Here is an 18469-nt window from a genome sequence, read left to right as displayed (position 1 = left end):
GGCCCGGAATCCTGCCGCTGACAGAAGCCACGGGGCATTTGAGATCAATCGGTGGCATTTACTGAGGGCTGACTGGGTGCCAAGCACTGTGTTGAGCGCTTGAGAGAGTACAATCGAGTAAACGGGATCTCTACTCTCAAGGAGTTTACCGGCTAGGAGGGGACATTAAAATACAGCACGGGGGAAGCAAAGAGTATAAGGAAATGGCCGTAAATGCTGTGGCTTAGTCCCAAAGTGCTTAGGAGTTAAGGACCCAAGTGTGTAGGTGACACTGTAAGGGAGGGAGAATAAGGGAGATTAGAGGTTAGTCAGGGACAGCTTCCTGGAGATGCGATTTTTAGGAGCTGAGGAGAATGGTGGTCTGTCAGATGTGGAGAGGGAGGGAGCTCCAGGCAAGAGGGAGGGCGTGAGCGAGGGGGTTAGAGGAGTGAAATGTGTGGGCTGGGTTTTAGTGGGAGAGGAGCGAGGATAGGTAGGAGACAGCTGAGTGCCTTGGGGAGTTTCTGCTCGATGCGGAGCTAGTCGGGCAGCATTCGAGGTTTTTGAAGAGTGGGGAGACACGTGCAGGACAATTTTTGGAAGGACTGGTGTGTCGACCCCCTTTGATATCCATTCTCGTGGTTAAAGATAGACTACCTAAGATCGCTCATTTCTCCCTCTTCAATCTTGTTTTCTGGGGACCTCCTTGAACTTACTGACATTTCCAGCCTGTCAAAACTTTCTGTTTTAATAATGCGATGTTTCCTGAGAAGAAATCTTTCCTTTATTCCAACTACAATAGGTGTTCCTTCCCTATCTCGGTGGTTTGGGGTTTGGTGAGCAATGCTGGCTTCGCCCCGTTGGCAAACCTCACTTAGCCTTTTTCTTTCCGCACGGAAATTCCTGCTACTGTTTTCAGATGGTAAAGTCTCTCTCCTCACCGCCCCAGATGCAACTGACCTTCACAGCACCCTCACCTCCTCAATTTCCAGCCCAGCCCACCACCCTTGCGATGCCCAGAGCCTGCAAAGGCCTCTCTGCTACTCACCCTTCTCCCCGGCCCCTTCCTCCCAGGTCCGCCCTCCAGCCAACCCTTCTATCTCTAAAACCCGAGACCAGTTACTCTCCGCCCTCCTCCTCCAAGCACTTGAGTCATTACTAGACCAAAACCTATTGATTTTTTAGAGTGTGAGCTTCGGGAAGGCAAGGCCTCAAAGACACGCCGGGGGGGGGCCCAATCCGGGCCTCTACAGAGGAAACGCATGACATTCCGCAGCTGCTAATAGCACTGAGGTTTTAATTTAAATTTTACAAAACCTGAAATGTGTAGAAACTGTGGGGGGGGAGACAGGAATAAGAGGGAAAGTTAGCAGACGTTCTCTTCACAGGCCAGGGCTCGAGGCCTCAGCTTCCCCTGAACTGGGGAAGAGGGGCAAACCTCCCCTCCTCTCCCTCACGCTGAGGCGGCATCGGGGACCGGGCCAGATGTGGGATCGGGGTCCTAAGTTGGTTCCTGAGTGGCTGTGCTGCCGAGGAGCTGGTCCAGGCACTGGCGGAGCTCCTCTGGGCCCCGGTACACTCTCTTCATCCCTCGGGGCATGTAACGGCAGGCCGAAAGGTTGAGGTAGGTCAGGGTGGGGCAGTTGCTGATCAAGGTGCTGAGGGGAAAGGAGACACTGTGAGCTTCTGTCGGACAGAGAGATTACGGAAGCTGGCCAGGTGCGCAGAAGGGCCAAGCTTGAATGGTAGGTAACTCCGAGACCTGGAAGGGAACTCGAGGGGTCACGTCGTCCAGCCCGCGGCCTCCAGGAGAGTGGCTAACTCCACCGCTCGCAGACGGGTGTCTGTTCCCTCCTGAGAGCCAGCTCCAGGGACAGAGCTCCGCATCACTCCTGGCTAAACTGTTTTCAGAGTTTCCTCCTGACCACAGAAACTTTTTATTTTGGTCCTGCCTTAAACTCACTTCTTCCTGCTCAAGCCCGAGACACAGAGGATATCTGGCAGATACAATCCTCCCCATAAAAATCCCATATACTTAAAAGAGTGATTACGTCCTCCCTCTCCAGGCTAAACCTTCTCACATCCCTTCACGTTTCCACACAATTTGTCTTAAATGCCGGAGCGGCGACGGACGCCAGCATGAACGAGAATCTCACCGAGGCACCGCGGGGGGTGGGGGAATCCCAGCCCAGAGCCGTTCCCCATCAGCTGGCTCTTCCGAACTTCGGTACCGCCGTCGCGTATTAAACTCCCCCCCTCGGCCTCTCTCTTTTCTGCTGAGCTCGTGCCTGGCGGGTCTTTCGCCATCTTGTCTGGATGGCTATTTTTCACTCCCCAGGTGTGCTTCCTCACACTCTGCCCTAGCCATTCTCATCCTGACTCTGCAGGATCACCTCCCCATTTCTCTCTTCGAATCCCGTCCGAGGTATTGGCTAGGCAGGGCTGGCGGTAGAGTCGATGGGCGGGATTTTGTCTCTTCCTTCCTTCAGGCCATCCAGAGAGATACGATGCCAGGACCCATCTCTCTGGGGGACCCCACAGGAGCCACATCCCCGCAGCCAGGTTGCCACTGCTGCTGTCCCCTGATGTTCGGGGGCGGGGAAGAGGAGACGGAAGCACGGAAAGCCCTGCCTGCCAAAGACAGCCGAAGAGGCTAAGGCAGCCCCTCCCTTAGGCCTACCGGACCACGGGGGCGACGGTGCCGACGACGCGGGGGGGAGAGGCGGGAGGGGGGAAGGGGGGCGTCCCAGACTGACCTGACCGTGGTCAGAGTGACCCGGGTGCCCTTGAGGCTGAGGGAGTGCAGGGCGGGGCTGTGCTCGGGGTCTCCATCCGTGAAGGCCGCCAGAGCCTGCTCCAGGTCAGCCTCCCGGAAGCTCTGGCCGCTGAGGTCCAGCTCCCGCAGCCCTCGCCACTTCCAGGTGAGCAGGTGACAGTCCTTCTGGGGCTGGGCTAGTTCCACCTCGGCATAGTACAGGCCCCAGTGCAGCTGCTCCACCTCTGGGACAGGGAGGGGAGAAAGGACAAGAGAGCTTGGCTTCTTACTGGCGTTGCCCCGATCCTCTGGGGCCATGGGTGTGTGCTCTTCCACACTGTGGAGAAGAGAGGGGTGGTCGAGGGCAGCAGCTCCCCACAGGTAAGGCTTTGTCTTCCCCCAGCCGGTCTCCACCAATTCCTGGATTCAGCTCTCCACTTGCCTCCCGCGTCGGCTGGCGCCCCACGTTGGTTGGCCGGCCCCTCCCGCTTCCCACTCCTTGAAGCCGGGGGGCACCTGGCCTGAACTGCATTTATGACCCAGCCGGGTGGGAGACGCCAACTCCTCCTCCCTCCCTCCCTCCCTCCCTCCCTCCCCGCTCACGGCGGGGACTGCAGGCTCACTGACCCGGGCAGGACAGGCTGTGCAGGCCGGCGGGGGTGAGGCGGGAGCAGCCCCGGACGTCGAGCACCCGCAGGAGAGGGGAGCGGCACAGGAGGCGGGCCAGGGCCTCGTTGGTGACGAAGGTGTGGGCGGAGGTGGCCAGGCAGAGCTCTTTCAGGTGCGGGAAGCCCGGGGCCGCCGACGCAGTCCGCGATGGGGGCTTGGGGGACCAGATGAGGTTGAGCAGCCGCAGGACCTGGGAGGGAGAAGGGGGAAGGGAGGGAGGGAGGGTTGGACGGGAAGACCACCGGGTGCCGGGTCGGGCCCGAAGGAGGCCGGGGTTCTAGGACTTGGCTTAGGGCCAGGCGAGGCTGCCTGTCTGGGAGCGGCCTCGTGCAGACCCCCTCACCGATCCCTGGAAGCATCGCTGAGCCCCCACTGGGCCTGTAGAGTTGCGGCACTTCAGACCAAGCGCCGGCCAGCTCACGCTTCTAGCCAGTGGGTTCAGGGCACCTGCCACCCAGAGGATCTGTGGCCGGGGCTGGCCTCCATCTCCAGATCCTGGCCCTGGAGGGGGGACTCACCTGGACAGCGTGAGCCTTGGAGGGGTGGCCGGCAGGACAGCTGGGTGCTGACAGCTTCCCCTCCTTGGGTTTGAGGCGGTGAGCAGTGGCCGGGACACTGAAGGGCAAAGGATGCCCAAGCCACCCCTATCTCCTTGGGGTGATGCCCATCTCTTTGTCTTGAGGCCCCCCACCAGCCTCTGCCCTTCCCTCCAGTGTCACCACAGCCGGTCAGGCCTCCAGAAGGGTTCCAAACCCCGGGGAGGAGGAAAGATGGACTGACCTCTGGGACTGAGGCCTCTGGGCCAGATTGGTAACTGGGCATTGGGTCCTCGGGAACTGGACGGACGGGTGACTTTTTTTAGCCCTGCGCCTGCTGGGGTGGGTCTAAGGCTGGCTCTGAGGGCAGAAAGGGAGACTGAGGTAGGGGAAGAAGCCACTTGGGGCAAGAGAGACAGGAACAAGGAAGAGGAGCAAGAGAAGACACCGGGGCCGAGGAAGTCCGGAGCACCCGAGGTGCGTGGGGCAGTCGAGGAGGGGCCGGGCAGAGAAACGAGGGGGAGCGTCGGTGACCGCGGGAGAGGCCTTCGAGACGAGCGGCTAGGGGCCGGGAAGGCGGAGGCTGACCCAGCGGCTCGGGCAGCGGCGGTACCTGCAGGCTCGGGCAGCCGGCCTGGAGCCCCTCGATGTTCAGCTGGAAGTGTTGGCTGTTGGGCTGGATCCCCGTATCGATCTCCAGCAGCTGCAGCTCCGGGCAGCAGCCGCCCTGCTCAGACCAATCGGTGGGGTCAGGAGTGGTGCGGGGGAGGGCTCCGGGGCAGGCCGGGAGCGTGAGGGCGTGGAGGGAGGGCACGGAGGGAGGGAGGCTCTCCCGGGGCCAGCTCCTCGGCCCGCCTGCGTGGCGGCGGCCCCGTCCCTCTTCCCGCGACCGGGGCGCTTACCGACAGGGTCGTCACGATAGCGCTCAGCCGGCTGCTGTACGTCAGCTGTAGGTCCCGCAGCCGCAGGCCGGCCGCCTCCAGGAAGCTCACCACGGCCACTGACTCCACCTGGGGCCAGAGCGGCCGGGAGAAGGTTGGGGGAGGGGAGGGCGCGTCGCTGGCCAGTCCTCCCCTCCCCGGCCAGGGGCCCGGCGCTTCCGCGGGAGAGACCCACCTGGGAGTTCTTCAGGTCGAGGCTGGTGAGCTGGGAACAGCGCTCAGCCAGTGCCCCGAGGGCCTCGGCGCTCACGGCCTGGCAGTGGTCCAGTCTGACGGACGTAAGGTGCGGGCAGGACTCGCTCACCGCCTGGAGGGACAGGGACCCCTCAGCGGGACAGGAAGAGGCTGGTGGGGGGCGGTGGAGCGGGAGGGAGGGAGGAGCATCTGAGGGAACGGAGCCGGTGCCGCGGGGCAGACGAGGGCCAGAGAAAGGAGGGGCTGGCAGGTGAGGAGCACAGGCTTTGGGGGGGGCATGACCCTCCAGGTTGCTGGGGTGCAAGGGAAGGGAACGGCGCTGGAGGTCGGGGGATAGAGAAGAGGGAAGCCCGGGGTCCCGGGCGGCAGCCCCGACTCCCCCGCCTCTATCTCACCTTCAGGATCGGAGGCACATGGCTCTTCCAGTGGAAGAGAGAAAACTCCCGAAGTAGTGAAAACCTGAGGCCCAGAAAGAGGGCAGGGATCAGCTCCGCCCAGCCCAGATCCGGTCCGAACCCGGGCTGGGGCACAGCCCCTAACGGGACGCTGAAGGACGGCGGGAAAATGACCGAGGGCCTCGGGCTCTGAGGAGGCCGGCCGGCCGGACCCTCCCAACCGGGTCAGGACGTTCCCTGCGCCGAGGGCCCCGTTCGGACTAGACATCTGAAGCCTGGCTCGGTCTGAGTGAAGCCCAGGGACCCGCGTGCCGAGTCGGGTCAAAGCAGCGCCCAGGCGTTATCGGAAGCGGCCTGGGATCCCCTTCCGAAGGCATTATTCCCTCCGGTACACGGCCGTCCTGGGGCCGCTGGGAACCACACCCTCACAGCGGACAGCCACAAACACGCGAGACTCGGCCCGTAAGCGGCGGCACCCCCCAGCCCTCGCCCCGGGTACGCGACGGGCCGAGAAGGAGGCCGCCGGGTGCCAAAATCGGTCCCATCCCAATCGGATCTGGCTGCGATCTCGAACCGGTTCCCGGAGGGGGAGGAGATTGGCTTTACCGCTCAGCGTCTCTGCCGGCTCACCTGTTGGGCACTAGCCACTTTAAGGCCATGAGGATCTTCTTGGAGGGGTGTGGGGTCAGGGCCTTGGGGGGGGGCGATGGACACTTTGCGCCACAGCAACGGATGGGAGGCCGCATCGTACCACCGCCGGCACACCCGGGCAACCCTGGGAGGGAAGACGGAAGATTACGGCAGGAAAATGGAACCGCCCTCAGGGACGCCCCAGGAACCCTGGCCCGTGGGCCTCTGGGTGCTGGCGTTTCTAGGGTTCCCAGGCACGCACCCTACTCGAGGACCCTTTCTCCCTGTTGGACTCAGAGCCTCGAGGGGCCTGACCCTCCGTGAGGCTTCTGTCATTCCTCCCCTTCTCCTAAAGTCCTAAAAGGCCACAGGGACCGGCGCCTTAGGCTCGAGGAAAGGGTAGCGAAGGAACTGGGATCTCTCAGCCTGCATCAGAGAAGACTGCGGGGTCAGTGTTGGGGGTTAACAGCCAGAGTTCGGGGGGGGGGGAAGGTGAACCAGGTGGTCCCCCTCCCCACTGGGCCAGAATGGGGCGAGATTAAAGGGAATGGTAGTGAAGGCTACTGACAATCTGACAGTTCCTTCTCCCGGTGTCCCTTACAACCAAGATGGACAGAGAGCTCTACGGGTTGCTCACGGTGCTGCCCTCCCTGAAGCAGAGAGGTGGATTAAGTTCCTCTAGACGGTAAGCTTGTGGCGGGCAGAGAACGTATCTACCAACTCTGTTGTATTGTACTCTCCCAAGTGTTTAGTACAGTGCTCTGCAAACAGTAAGCACTCAAATTCCACTGACTGGTTGACTAAACCGGCCTCTGGAGTCTAGGAGGTCGGGATGACAAGGTTCCTCTTTGGGAAATAGGGAAGAGGGCTGTTGGCAGGGGACTGAGGAATGTTACCTGCAGAGGAAAGGCACCGCCCCATCCTCCGCCACCACGGTCTGGAAGATTCGCACCAGGATCTCCACGGGGAGCCGCTCCCCCCAGCCCGGCTCGGGGGCGGCGCTGATCTCCAGGGGGAGCGAAGCCTCTCGTTCTGGCACCCGCCTCACGGCCCTTGGCTTCTCCCCCCGGCTCCGGGCTCGCCGGACCGGGGGGCCCGGCCGCTGGGGCCTCTTGGGCCGGCGGGGCCTTTTCCGAGGCTGGCGCGGGCCGCCCTCGCCCGGGTCGGAGATGACCAGCAGCATGCCCTCCGTCTCTTGGATGAGGTAGCCGGGGTTGCTGGCCCGCGGCGCTCGGCGGGGCCTCTTCTTGGTGACGGCCGAACGGGCTCTCGGCCTGGAGGTCGCGCTGGGCCCCCCAGCCGGGGGTCGAGGGTCGGACTCGGGCGGGGAGGCGGTCCCTCCGCCGGGCGCCTCCTGCAGCTCCTCCATGCTGCCCGGGGCCTGTGGGTCCTAGAGAGTGGAGGAGCGGGAGGCGGGGGTGGCACGTAGCCCCTGGGGTGGGAGCGATACCGGGGGAAAGGATCGGCTAGGACCAGGGGCCTGGGAGAGTGTGTGTTTGAAGGGGTCGGGGGAGGCGATACAGGGAGCGTGTTTGTGTGTGTCTGTGTATGAGAGAGCGAAGTGAGGAAAGTCAATCATTTATTGAGCGCTTACCGTGTGCAAAACACTTTACTAAGTGCTTGGGAAAGAACAGCAGGGAGGATGTGAGAGAGAAGGAAACAGAGGGAGTATATGAGAGAGGGGGAGACCCAGGGAGTGTGTTTGTGTGTGTGTGTATCCGTGTGAGAGAAAGAAAAAAGTCATTTATTGAGTGCTTACTGTGTATACAGCACTGTACTAAGCACTTGGGAGAGTACAATATAACAAAGACACAGGGAGGATGCGTGAGATGATGAGACACGGAGTGTGTGTGGGGGGGAGAGTCACAGGGTGGGTATGAGAAGGGGGAGTCACAGGGACTGTGTTTGTGTGTCTCTGTGAGAGACGGAGAGAGGAGACGAAAGTCAGTCAATCGTATTTATTGAGCACTTACTGTGTGCAGTGCACTGTACTAAGCACTTGGGAGGGACACAGGGAGGATGTGTGAGATGATGAGACACAGAGTGTGTGTGTGGGTCTCAGGGAGTATTTGAGGGTAGGGGGAGACACAGGGGGTGTGTCTGTATGTGTGAGACGGAGAGGAGATGAAAGTAAGTCACTCGTAGTTATTGAAAACTTACTCTGTGCAGAGCACTGTACGAAGCACTTGGGAGAATACAATATAACAGAGACACAGGTAGGATGTGTGAGACGACGGGGAGTGAGTGAGGGGGAGACCCGGGGAGTGTGTGGGAGAGGGGTAAGACAGGGAGTGTTCGAGAGAAGGGGAGACACGGGGAGTGTGAGAGAGCAGGGGAGACACAGGGAGTGTGTTTGTGCGTGTGAGAGACAGAGGAGACGAAAGTAAGTCAGTCGTAGTTATTGAGAGCTTACTGTGTGCACAGCACTGTACTAAGCACTTGAGAGAGTACAGTATAATAGAGACACAAGGAGGATATGTGAGACGGGGAGTGTGTGAGAGAGGGGGAGACAAAGGGAGTGTGTGGGAGAGGGGGGACAGTGTGAGAGAGGGAGGGAGACACAGGGAGTGTATGAGAGAGGGGAGACACGGTGAGTTTGCAGGGGGAGACACAGGGAGAGTGTCGGGGTGACATAGGAAGTGTGTGCGCATATGAAAGAGGGGGAGACATGAGTAGATGTGAGTGGGTGCGAGAGAGAGAGCAAGGGGGAGACGCAGGAGATGTGTATGTGTGACGGGGGGGTGGAGATGCAGGGAATGTGTATGTGTGACGGATGGATGCAGGGAATGTGTATATGTGATGGGGGAGATGCTGGGAATGTGTGTGTGAGAGAGGGGGAGATGCTGGGAATGCGTATGTGAGGGAGGGGGGAGATGCTGGGAATGTGTGTGAGACAGAGGGGGAGATACTGGGAATGTGTGTGTGAGAGAGAGGGGAGACACTGGGAATGTGTGTGTGGGGGGGGGAGATGCTGGGAATGTGTGTGTGATAGAGAGGGGAGACACTGGGAATGTGTATGGGGGGGGATGCTGGGAATGTGTATGTGAGAGAGAGGAGGAGATGCTGGGAATGTGTATGAGAGAGAGGGGGAATTACTGAGAATGTGTGAGAGAGAGAGGGGAGACACTGGGAATGTGTAATGGGGGGGGAACTGGGAATGTGTATGAGAGAGAGGTGGAGACACTGGGAATGTGTATGGGGGGGATGCTGGGAATGTGTGTGTGAGAGAGAGGAGATGCTGGGAATGTGTGTGAGAGAGGGGGGGACACACTGGGAATGTGTATGGGGAGACACACTGGGAATGTGTATGAGAGAGAGGGAGAGACACTGGGAATGTGTATGGGGGGGGGGGAGATGGTGGGAATGTGTGTGAGGGAGAGAAAGGGGGAGACACTGGGAATGTGTATGGGGGGGAGACACTGGGAATGTGTATGAGAGAGAGGGAGAGACACTGGGAATGTGTATGGGGGGGGAGACGCTGGGAATGTGTATGAGAGAGAAGGAGAGACACTGGGAATGTGTATGGGGGGGAGACGCTGGGAATGTGTGTGTGAGAGGGAGGAGGAGATGCTGGGAATGTGTATGAGAGAGAGGGAGAGACACTGGGAATGTGTATGGGGGGGGGGAGATGGTGGGAATGTGTGTGAGGGAGAGAAAGGGGGAGACACTGGGAATGTGTATGGGGGGGGGGTGCTGGGAATGTGTATGTGAGAGAGAGGAGGAGATGCTGGGAATGTGTATGAGAGAGAGGGGGAATTACTGAGAATGTGTGAGAGAGAGAGAGGGGAGACACTGGGAATGTGTATGGGGGGGGAACTGGGAATGTGTATGAGAGAGAGGTGGAGACACTGGGAATGTGTATGGGGGGGATGCTGGGAATGTGTGTGTGAGAGAGAGGAGATGCTGGGAATGTGTGTGGGGGGGGGGACACACTGGGAATGTGTATGGGGGGGAGATGGTGGGAATGTGTGTGAGGGAGAGAAAGGGGGAGACACTGGGAATGTGTATGGGGGGGGAGACACTGGGAATGTGTATGAGAGAGAGGGAGAGACACTGGGAATGTGTATGGGGGGGGAGACGCTGGGAATGTGTGTGTGAGAGGGAGGAAAAGAGGGAGAGAAGGGGTTGTGGAGGAAGGTGAGGGGGGGCCCGGCTGGAGCGGCGGGGAAATCGAGGCAGCGGCCGGACAGGCCGGGGGAGGGGGAGGAGGGAGAGGCGACCCGGGGGTGGGGGTGGGGGCTCGGACACCGACAGACGGTTGGGGAGGGAAGGAGGGAGGGAAAAAGGGGGCAACTCACCCCCTGAGCAGACAGCGGAGGTGGGCAAGGCAAGGCAAGGCAAGGAGCCGGGGCCTAGTTGAGGCTTCCGGGCTGGGAGGGACTTCCGGGGGCGGAGGGACTGTGCGGGACACTGCGCGGGGCGGAGCCTGTCGCAGCGGGGGTCGCGCCCGCGCCGCGTGAGTTCAAATCCTCCCCTCCTCCTCCTCCAGCTCTCGGCGCCTCCTCCTTGGGCCTCTGTCCTCGTCCCCCCTCCCCCCCGAGGCCCCAGAAATGGAGAGGCAGCCCCCCGATCCCGCCCTCCCCTCGGCCTTAGCGATCTTGCTATTTGTTGAGCGCCTACTACGTGCCAAGCACCGTCCTGGGCGGCGGGGTCGGTACCGGGTCATCGGGTGGGCCCACGGGGGGGGCTCGCCGTCGTCCTCCCCATTTTACAGAGGAGGGAACCGAGGCCCAGAGAGGTGAATCATAATATTGCTATTTGTTAAGCGCTTACTATGTGCAGAGCACTGTTCTAAGCGCCGGGAGGATACCAGGTGATCAGGTTGTCACAGTCTTCACCCCCGTTTGACAGATGAGGTAACTGAGGCACAGAGAAGTGAAGTGACTTGCCCACAGTTACAAAGCTGACAAGCGGCGGAGCCGGGATTAGAACCCACGACCTCCGACTCCCCAGCCCGGGCACCTGCCACTGAGCATCCCCTCCTCTCTCTCCTCCTTTCTCTGTCCTTCTCCCTCCCCGCCCGCAAGTAATAATAATAATGAGGTTGGTATTTGTTAAGCGCTTACTATGTGCAGAGCAGTGTTCTAAGCACTGGGGTAGACACAGGGGAATCGGGTGGGCCCACGTGGGGCTCACGGTCTTCATCCCCATTTTACAGATGAGGTCACTGAGGCACAGAGAAGTGAAGTGACTTGCCCAAGGTCACACAGCGGACAAGTGGCGGAGCCGGGATTCGAACTCATGACCTCTGACTCCAAAGCCCGTGCTCTTTCCACTGAGCCACGCTGCTTCTCTAAGTAAGGACCTGTCCTCTCTGTAAAGCGCATACTATGTGCCGGGCACTGCGGCGAATGCAAGTAAAGAGGGCCGGACACCGTCCCTGCCCCACGTGGGGATCGATCCCCATCTCACCGAGGCGGGAACCGAGGCCCCGAGAAGTGACTTGCCCCAGGTCGCGGGGCCGACGAGTGGCGGAGTCGGGATTAGAACCCACGACCTTCTGACTCCCGCGCCTGGGCTCTAATAATAATAATGTTGGTATTTGTTAAGCGCTTACTCTGTGCCAAGCACGGTTCTAAGCGCTGGGGGAGATCCAGGGTCATCAGGTTGTCCCCCCGTGGGGTGCACGGTCTTCATCCCCATTTTACAGCTGAGGTCACTGAGGCCCGGAGAATAATAGTGTTGGTACTTGGTAAGCGCTTACTATGTGCAGAGCACCGTTCTAAGCGCTGGGGTAGATACAGGGTAATCAGGACGTCCCACGTGAGGCTCGCAGTTAATCCCCATTTTACAGATGAGGTAACTGAGGGACAGAGAAATGAAGTGGCTTGCCTAGGGTCACACAGCTGACAAGCGGCAGGGCCGGGATTAGAACCCGCGACCTCGGACTCCCGAGCCCGGGACCTTTCCACCGAGCCGTGCTGTTCTCTAGCTACTAGGCCATGCTGCTTCACGTCCTGCCTCTGGCCTGGAAGGCCCTCCCGCCTCCAATCCGACACGCAACCACTCTCTCCCCCTTCAAAACCTTACCGAAAGCCCAGCTCCTCCAAGAAGCCTTCCCAGACTGAGCCCCACTTTTCCTCAGCTCCCACTCCCTTCTCAATCGCCCTGACTTCCTCCTATTGCTCTCCCCGCCCCTGACTCCCAGCCCTACGTCGTTTTATTTCTTTGTATTGATGTCGCTCTCCCCCCGCCAGACTGTGGGCAGGGATTGTCACAGTTTATTGTTGTAGTTAGAACAGTGCTGCGCACACAGTAAGCGCTAATAAATGCGATTGAATCCATGAATGAGAGGGGAGAGGCAGAGTCCAAGGGGCCGAGGAAGACTTCCCTGATGATATCACGCCTGACTTTGGTGGTTGCCCCTTGCCCCTCAGCCTTTGTCTTCACCCTGTCCCTCACCTCCCCCTTTCCCAACCTTTTCCCTCTCCCTCCCTCTCTCCTTTTCCCTCCTCTTCCCACCCTCGACCGTTTTTCTCAGCGGGCTTCTGTGGGCAGGGCCTGGAAATGAGGGAATTCCTTGGGGTTGAGCCCCTGGTTGCCGATCTGCCCTGCCCGACGGGGAGGGATGGAGCGTTGGGGGTAAGTTAATCAATAGTATTTATTAAGCACTTGAGGGCAGAGTTCTAAGATCTTAGGAGAGTAAGCAGATCCCTGACCTCAAGGCGCTTCCAGGCTCCCGACTATAGCGAGCGTCCCAGCATTGGGAGCCGACTGCTTTGTCGGTGAAGTCAGGGGAGAAAGGATCCCCATTCCTTTGAGGAGGAGGGTGCGGACACCGTACTCCAGCACGGTGAGGAGGAGCACCGGGAGGAGCGAGGGGTGAGATCGGACACTGGCTATTCAGAGCGGATGAGCGGAGGGCTCTAAAGCCCAAGATCGGGAGTTTAGACTTGTTTGGGCCAGCAACTGGGAGCTTCTGGCATCTTCTGAGCAGGGAGAAAGGAGGTCGGGGCTTTGCCGTGAGGTTCTTACTGTGGAACAGGCCGGAAGGGATCCAGGAGGGAGGTCTGCCAGGAGGCCGGGGAATGGGTTGGTAGCGGAGAGTTTCTCGAGGAAGAAGGGGCTGGGCCGACCGGGGGAGTGAATGGGCAAGATTTGGCCTTGATCCCGGATTTATGAGTGTGGCATCGGGGAAGGTAAAGGTGCCGCCCTCCTTCCCCAAATCAGTGGACTAACCCCGGCCGTGTCTCGGGACTGAGATGCCTGAGACCGACCGGCGTCACTGGGTGCCTTTCTCTTAGTGCCTGTTCATGATGGGTTCTTAATGATAATAAAAATAATAATAGCATTAAGCGTGTACTTCAGCAACGTGGCCTAGTGGGTAGAACATGGACCCGGGAGTCAGAAGGACCCGATTTCTAATCCCGGCCCCGCCACTCGGCTGTTTGACCTTGAGCAAGTCATTTCACTTTTCTGTGCCTCAGTTACCTCAGCTGTAAAATGGGGATTAGCCCCAGGTGGAACATGGACTGTGTCCAACCGGATTAGCTGATATCTTCCCCAGTGCTTAGAACAGTACTTGTCACATAGTAAGTGCATAACAAATAGATGAATATGTGCCAAGCACCATATTAAATGCTGGGGTAGGGACTATATAATGAGATCAGACAGTTCCTGTCCCCCGGCAGCCTAGCCCCATTTTATCAAAGAGGAAATTGAGGCACATAGAACGGGCAGGTGACCAGGATTAGAACCCAGGTCTCCTGACTCCCAGTACAGTGTTCTTTCGCAAGACCATGGCTCTGGGATTTGTAGTTCCAGACCCCGTTGAGGTAGCCATCGTAAGAACAGTAATAATTGTGGTATTTTTAAAGCGCTTTCTGGGTGCCGAGCACTGAGGTCGTTTCAGGATAATCAAGTCGGACACGATCCCTGTCCCACATGGGGCTCACGGTCTAATTGGGGAGGGAGAACAGAGGAGGAAACAGGCACAAAGAAGTTAAGTGACTTGCCCGAGGTCACCCAGCAGGCGAGTTGCAGAGCCGGGATTTGAACCCGGATCCTTTGGCTCCCTGACCCTGGTTCTTTCCGCTGCTGCTCTAATGAGCCCACCCTGCTTTGTGGGTTGAAGGCATCAGATAGAAGGAGTCCATGCCAGTCGGTCAGTGAGTCCATGCCAGTCGGTCAGTCGTACTGAGCACATATTGTGTGCAGAGCACTGTACTAAGCGCTTGGGAAGTATAATTCAGCAACACCCTCCAGCATTCTAATCCCTCCCCTCTCCCCATGAGGACCCCAGTTCCTCACAGCTTCTCCCCTGCTGCCCCTGTCCCAGGGAAACACCCAGTGCCCTCTCCCCCAGTGAGACCCCGTTACAGGGGAGCAGCCGGGCATCAGGAGGGCATTGGGGCTGACGGGGCGAGGCCCACAGAGAGTTCTTGACCCAACAGTCACGAGGAGCGTGGTGCAGATAATAGTAATTCATAGTATTTGTTAATCACTTACTGTGTGCCAAGCACTCTACCAAGCGCTGGGGTCGATACAAGAAAATCAAGTCCAGAGTAGTCGGTAGGAAGAACACTGAGTTTCCTGAGAGAGAGGTGGGCTTGGAGTCCCCATTTTTGGTTTGTGACTGCTCCTTGCAGCTCTAGGAAATAGGGGAGTGGGGTGGGGAACTAAAGGGGGGGGGCAAGAGAGGAATTGGGGGAACATGGGGTGTTTGGAGGGTTGTGTAGGGGGTGCGGGATGTCCTCCCCGGAGGGCAGAATGGAGCTGTGAGGCGGCCAGACTTGGGTTCCGTCTGTGCGGCTCCTAGTGCCCCCCGGGGCTGCAGAGCAGGGGATGGAGTTGGCAGTTGGTTCCAGGTCCGTGGTCCCCCACCCCCCCACCTCCCTCCGGACGAAGCTGGCCTTGGGCTCCCCAGCCGCCGGCCCGGCTCAGCCTCTGTTCCTGTTCCAGCCCCGTGCCCACCAGCCTCTCTGTCTCCTCCCACCTCCCTACTGCGCCCCACCCCCGGTCCGAGATCCGGTCCCTGGCCCTGACTCGCCTGCCTTTTGCAGCCTCGCAGCCTGAAGGAGCGGGTCGGCGGAGGCCGGCCCCGGCTGGGAGACCCGACCCCGCCAAGGGGCCCACAGGTTCGTGACCGCGTGGAGGGCGACAGGACTGGAGGGAGGCCAACGGGCAAGTTGGGGGTACCCTCGGGGTGAGGGGTTTCAGCCTAGATGTACCCCCTTTCTGTCGCTCACACCATCCCCCCCCCGCTCCAGCGCAAAGTTGCCTCTTCCCTGAGTCTCCCAGGTGGCAGTGGAGTCAGTGGACTCTCCCAAAGGACTCTCTCCTTCTCTCTCCTCCTTCCACCCTCTCCCCTCACCCCCTCCCCACAATCCCAGGACCAGTGGCCGGGGCCGGGGGCGCCCCGGGACGGGAGGGCTGGACGGAGATCTAAGAGATGACCTGACCCCGCCCTTCCACCCTCCCGGTGCCCAGGGCCGGCGGGATGGCGGCTTCCCCGAAGGCGGGTCCCACGGTCCGCACCCACGTGCTGGTGGCCCTGTTCGGCATGGGCTCCTGGGTGGCCATCAACGGGCTGTGGGTGGAGCTGCCCGTTATGGTTGAGGATCTGCCCGAGGGTGAGTTGGCTCGGGGCCCTGGGGACTGGCTGGGAGGAGCGGGGGCGGCGGAGGGGAGGGAGGATCGGGGGGCTGGGGTCGGAGCCCCTCCGCCGACCCCCACCTCCCGCCCCTTCTGCCCACAGGTTGGAACCTCCCAGCCTACCTCTCAGTGTTGGTCGCCCTAGGAAACGTGGGACCACTGGGGGTAACGCTGTGCCGGCGGTGGGGCTGGGGAGTGGAGGGGGCCGGGGAGCGGCGACTCATCCAGGCGGTGCAGTGGCTGGCCGTGGCGGGGATGGCCCTGCTGGCCCCGCTGTGGGCCCGCACGGCGCCCGTGCTGGGCCAGCCCCACGCCGTGGCCTTCCTGGCGCTGGCCTTCGTGCTGGCCGTGGCCTGCTGCACTTCCAACCTCACCTTCCTGCCCTTCCTCACCCGCCTCCCCCCGGCCTGCCTCCGCACCTTCTTCCTGGGTCAGGGCCTCAGCACCCTGGTGCCCTGCGTCCTGGCCCTGGCCCAGGGGGTGGGCCAGCTTGAATGCCGCAACCTGACCCTCCCGGCCCCCGACGCCCACCGCGGGACTCCCCCGCCCGGCCTGGCCTTCCTCCCCACCCCCGTGCCCTCCCCGCCCCCACCCTCTCCCTCCCTGGTGCCCATCTACTTCCAAGAGCGCTTCTCGGCCGGGACCTTCTTCTGGGCTCTGGCGGGCCTGCTGGTCCTGTCCGCCGGCGCCTTCGCGGGCCTCCTGCTGCTCCTGCCTCCCCCGCCGCCGCCTCTGGAGCCGGAGGGGGAATCGTCTCCGCTGCGGGACCACGGCGGAGGGGCCGCGGTGGAGGTGGAGTCCCCTCCCGCCCCTTTCTGGACCAGCCGGACCACGTACTCGTTGGGGCTGCTGGCCCTGGTCAACGCGCTGACCAACGGGGTGCTGCCCGCCATCCAGAGCTACTCCTGCTTGCCCTACGGCCGCACCACCTACCACTTGGCCGTGGTGCTCAGCAACGTGGCTAACACGCTGGCCTGCTTCGTGGCCATGGTCGTCCTCTGCAGGTGTGGGGAGAAGCGTTGCTGGGGGGCTTAGGGATGATGGGGGTGCTGGCGAGGCAGTGACCGTTAAGGCGGGGTGGGGGGGTGGGAACGGGAGTCCCCACCCGCTGCCTACCCCCATCGACCCCTCGACCCCAAGGGGCCGAGAGCCCTAAACGTCTGAGGCGCTCGTCGGCCGCTTCCTTTTTCTGTTGGCTTTGGATTGGACTGCGACTCGCTTCCGAGGATGCCGCCAAGTGGTCCTGGGCATTTTAAGTCCAGCAGTCCCAGGAATGCCATACCTGGGCAGAAAAGCCCCACCCGTGCATTCGCACCCCCATCACCGTGGCAGGGGGCGAGGGCAATCCCAGCCAGGTTTGACTGGAAGTCGACTGCCCCGGGCTGGGTTTGAAATGGAAGGGTTTCTTCGGCCGGGCCCAGCCCGGGCTAAGTTCTCCTCGATCTTTTCCCGCCCCCTCTGCTCCAGGGCGGCCCTGGGCCTGGCAGCGCTGGCCTTGGCCGGGATGGCCTGTGGGACTTTCCTAATGGTGCTGGCTGCCCTGAGCCCCTGCCCGCCCATGGTGGGCACCGTGGCTGGCACTGCCCTGGTGGTAAGTCGAACTGGCCGGCCGATTGGCCGGTGGGGCCCTGGGGCGATCCGGGGAAGGCCCCATCCTGGGGCCTCGGGTCTTCCCTGGGGGGGGGGGGGGACCCCATCCCCTAGTCCCTCCCACTTCCCCGGGGCTACCCGCCCGTTGACTTTCCTCCCGAGCTCCGCCCACCGCACTCTTCCTCCCGGCCCCTCATTTTGTCTCTTTCTTCCGGTCCCTCCTCCCTCTTCCACCTCTCTGCCCCCGTCTGTAGGTAACGGTGTGGGTGCTGGGCCTGGGGCTGCTGTCCTACGTGAAAGTGGCCGTGGGTTCTCTGCTGCACTCCAGAGGCCGGCGGGGCCTGCTGTGGGCCGGCGTGGCCATCCAGGCCGGCTCGCTCCTGGGGGCCGCGGTCATGTTTCCGCTCACCAGCGTCTATCAACTCTTCCACAGCGGCCAGGACTGCGTGGACGGCTGCAGGGCCTGAGGGTCCCCTCCGGCCCCCTGGCCCCGAGTCCCATCGCTCCAGTCCCGTTCCCCCCGGCCCGCCACTGGCCGGAGGGATGCCGGGGCCCCTGCCTTAACCCTCCAGGGCCCCGCGGATTCTCCGTCGGCTGGCCGACCCGGACCGACTCACTCCGCGTGAACGCCCCCTTCCCTGCCTCTGGGCATGAGGTGGGCACAGAGGCCCCCTCCGTGGCCCTACTACTGACTCCTCTTTCCAGAGGGACCAACTCAAGGCTCCCCGACCTCCGCCACCGGCCCCTTTTCCCTTCTGTCGCTAGGACCGCATTTGCACTCCCCCAACCTCCGAGTCCTTCCTTGATGTGTAAGTGGGGAGGTCACTGACTGAGCGGGGGGCTTGGGCTAGCCTGGGATAGCACGACTGGAATCCCTCCTTTTCTCTCCCCTGGGGGACGGTGACGGGGAGGGGGGGCGGGTCCCCACTTCAGGTGGAGTTTTACAATAAAACCGTCACCCGAAGTGAGCTCTCCCCTGTTGTGTCCGCGGTGTAGGATGTGAGGGGTGGGGTGGACGGGGGGAAACCGCTGGTCGGGCGGTGGCCGGAGAAGCCAAGATGGGCTTGGAATTTGGGATTTAGCACTAGGAATAAGAGAACGGACTTCAGGCTTATCAGACTCTGCCACCTTCAACAGCCCCTCCTGTCTCATCTCTGTCAGGTACGGAAGGGATTTTTTTGTTTT

The 18469-nt window shown here is 61.1% G+C and overlaps 2 protein-coding genes across 3 annotated transcripts; one reads left to right on the top strand and one right to left on the bottom strand.

Annotated features, from left to right (window-relative positions):
* Positions 1 to 1259: 1259 nt before the first annotated feature.
* Positions 1260 to 10570, bottom strand: FBXL6 (F-box and leucine rich repeat protein 6). Its single transcript, XM_029062542.2, is given in 11 exon segments — positions 1260 to 1637; positions 2736 to 2979; positions 3362 to 3593; positions 4553 to 4666; positions 4842 to 4949; positions 5056 to 5187; positions 5471 to 5534; positions 6101 to 6148; positions 6150 to 6245; positions 6997 to 7490; positions 10399 to 10570. Coding segments are annotated over 10 exon segments (1668 nt in total). The 5' UTR covers positions 7470 to 7490; positions 10399 to 10570; the 3' UTR covers positions 1260 to 1480.
* SLC52A2 (solute carrier family 52 member 2) lies at positions 10478 to 18217 on the top strand. Of its 2 annotated transcripts, none has more exons than XM_029062556.2 (6): positions 10478 to 10556; positions 15103 to 15177; positions 15530 to 15672; positions 15798 to 16698; positions 17162 to 17285; positions 17539 to 18217. In XM_029062556.2, the coding sequence occupies exons 3-6, from the start codon at positions 15540 to 15542 to the stop codon at positions 17749 to 17751; spliced, it is 1371 nt and encodes a 456-aa protein (XP_028918389.1). In that variant the 5' UTR covers positions 10478 to 10556; positions 15103 to 15177; positions 15530 to 15539; the 3' UTR covers positions 17752 to 18217. The 2 variants fall into 2 exon arrangements, with proteins under 2 accessions (XP_028918389.1, XP_028918390.1); XM_029062557.2 differs by having other exon boundaries at positions 15433 to 15672.
* Positions 18218 to 18469: the final 252 nt, after the last annotated feature.

The sequence above is a fragment of the Ornithorhynchus anatinus genome, chromosome 4 (assembly GCF_004115215.2).
Source record: "Ornithorhynchus anatinus isolate Pmale09 chromosome 4, mOrnAna1.pri.v4, whole genome shotgun sequence".
In the NCBI taxonomy this organism is placed as follows: domain Eukaryota; kingdom Metazoa; phylum Chordata; class Mammalia; order Monotremata; family Ornithorhynchidae; genus Ornithorhynchus; species Ornithorhynchus anatinus.
Note: the sequence above shows the minus strand (reverse complement) of the source record. Positions and strands in the feature narration are given on the sequence as shown.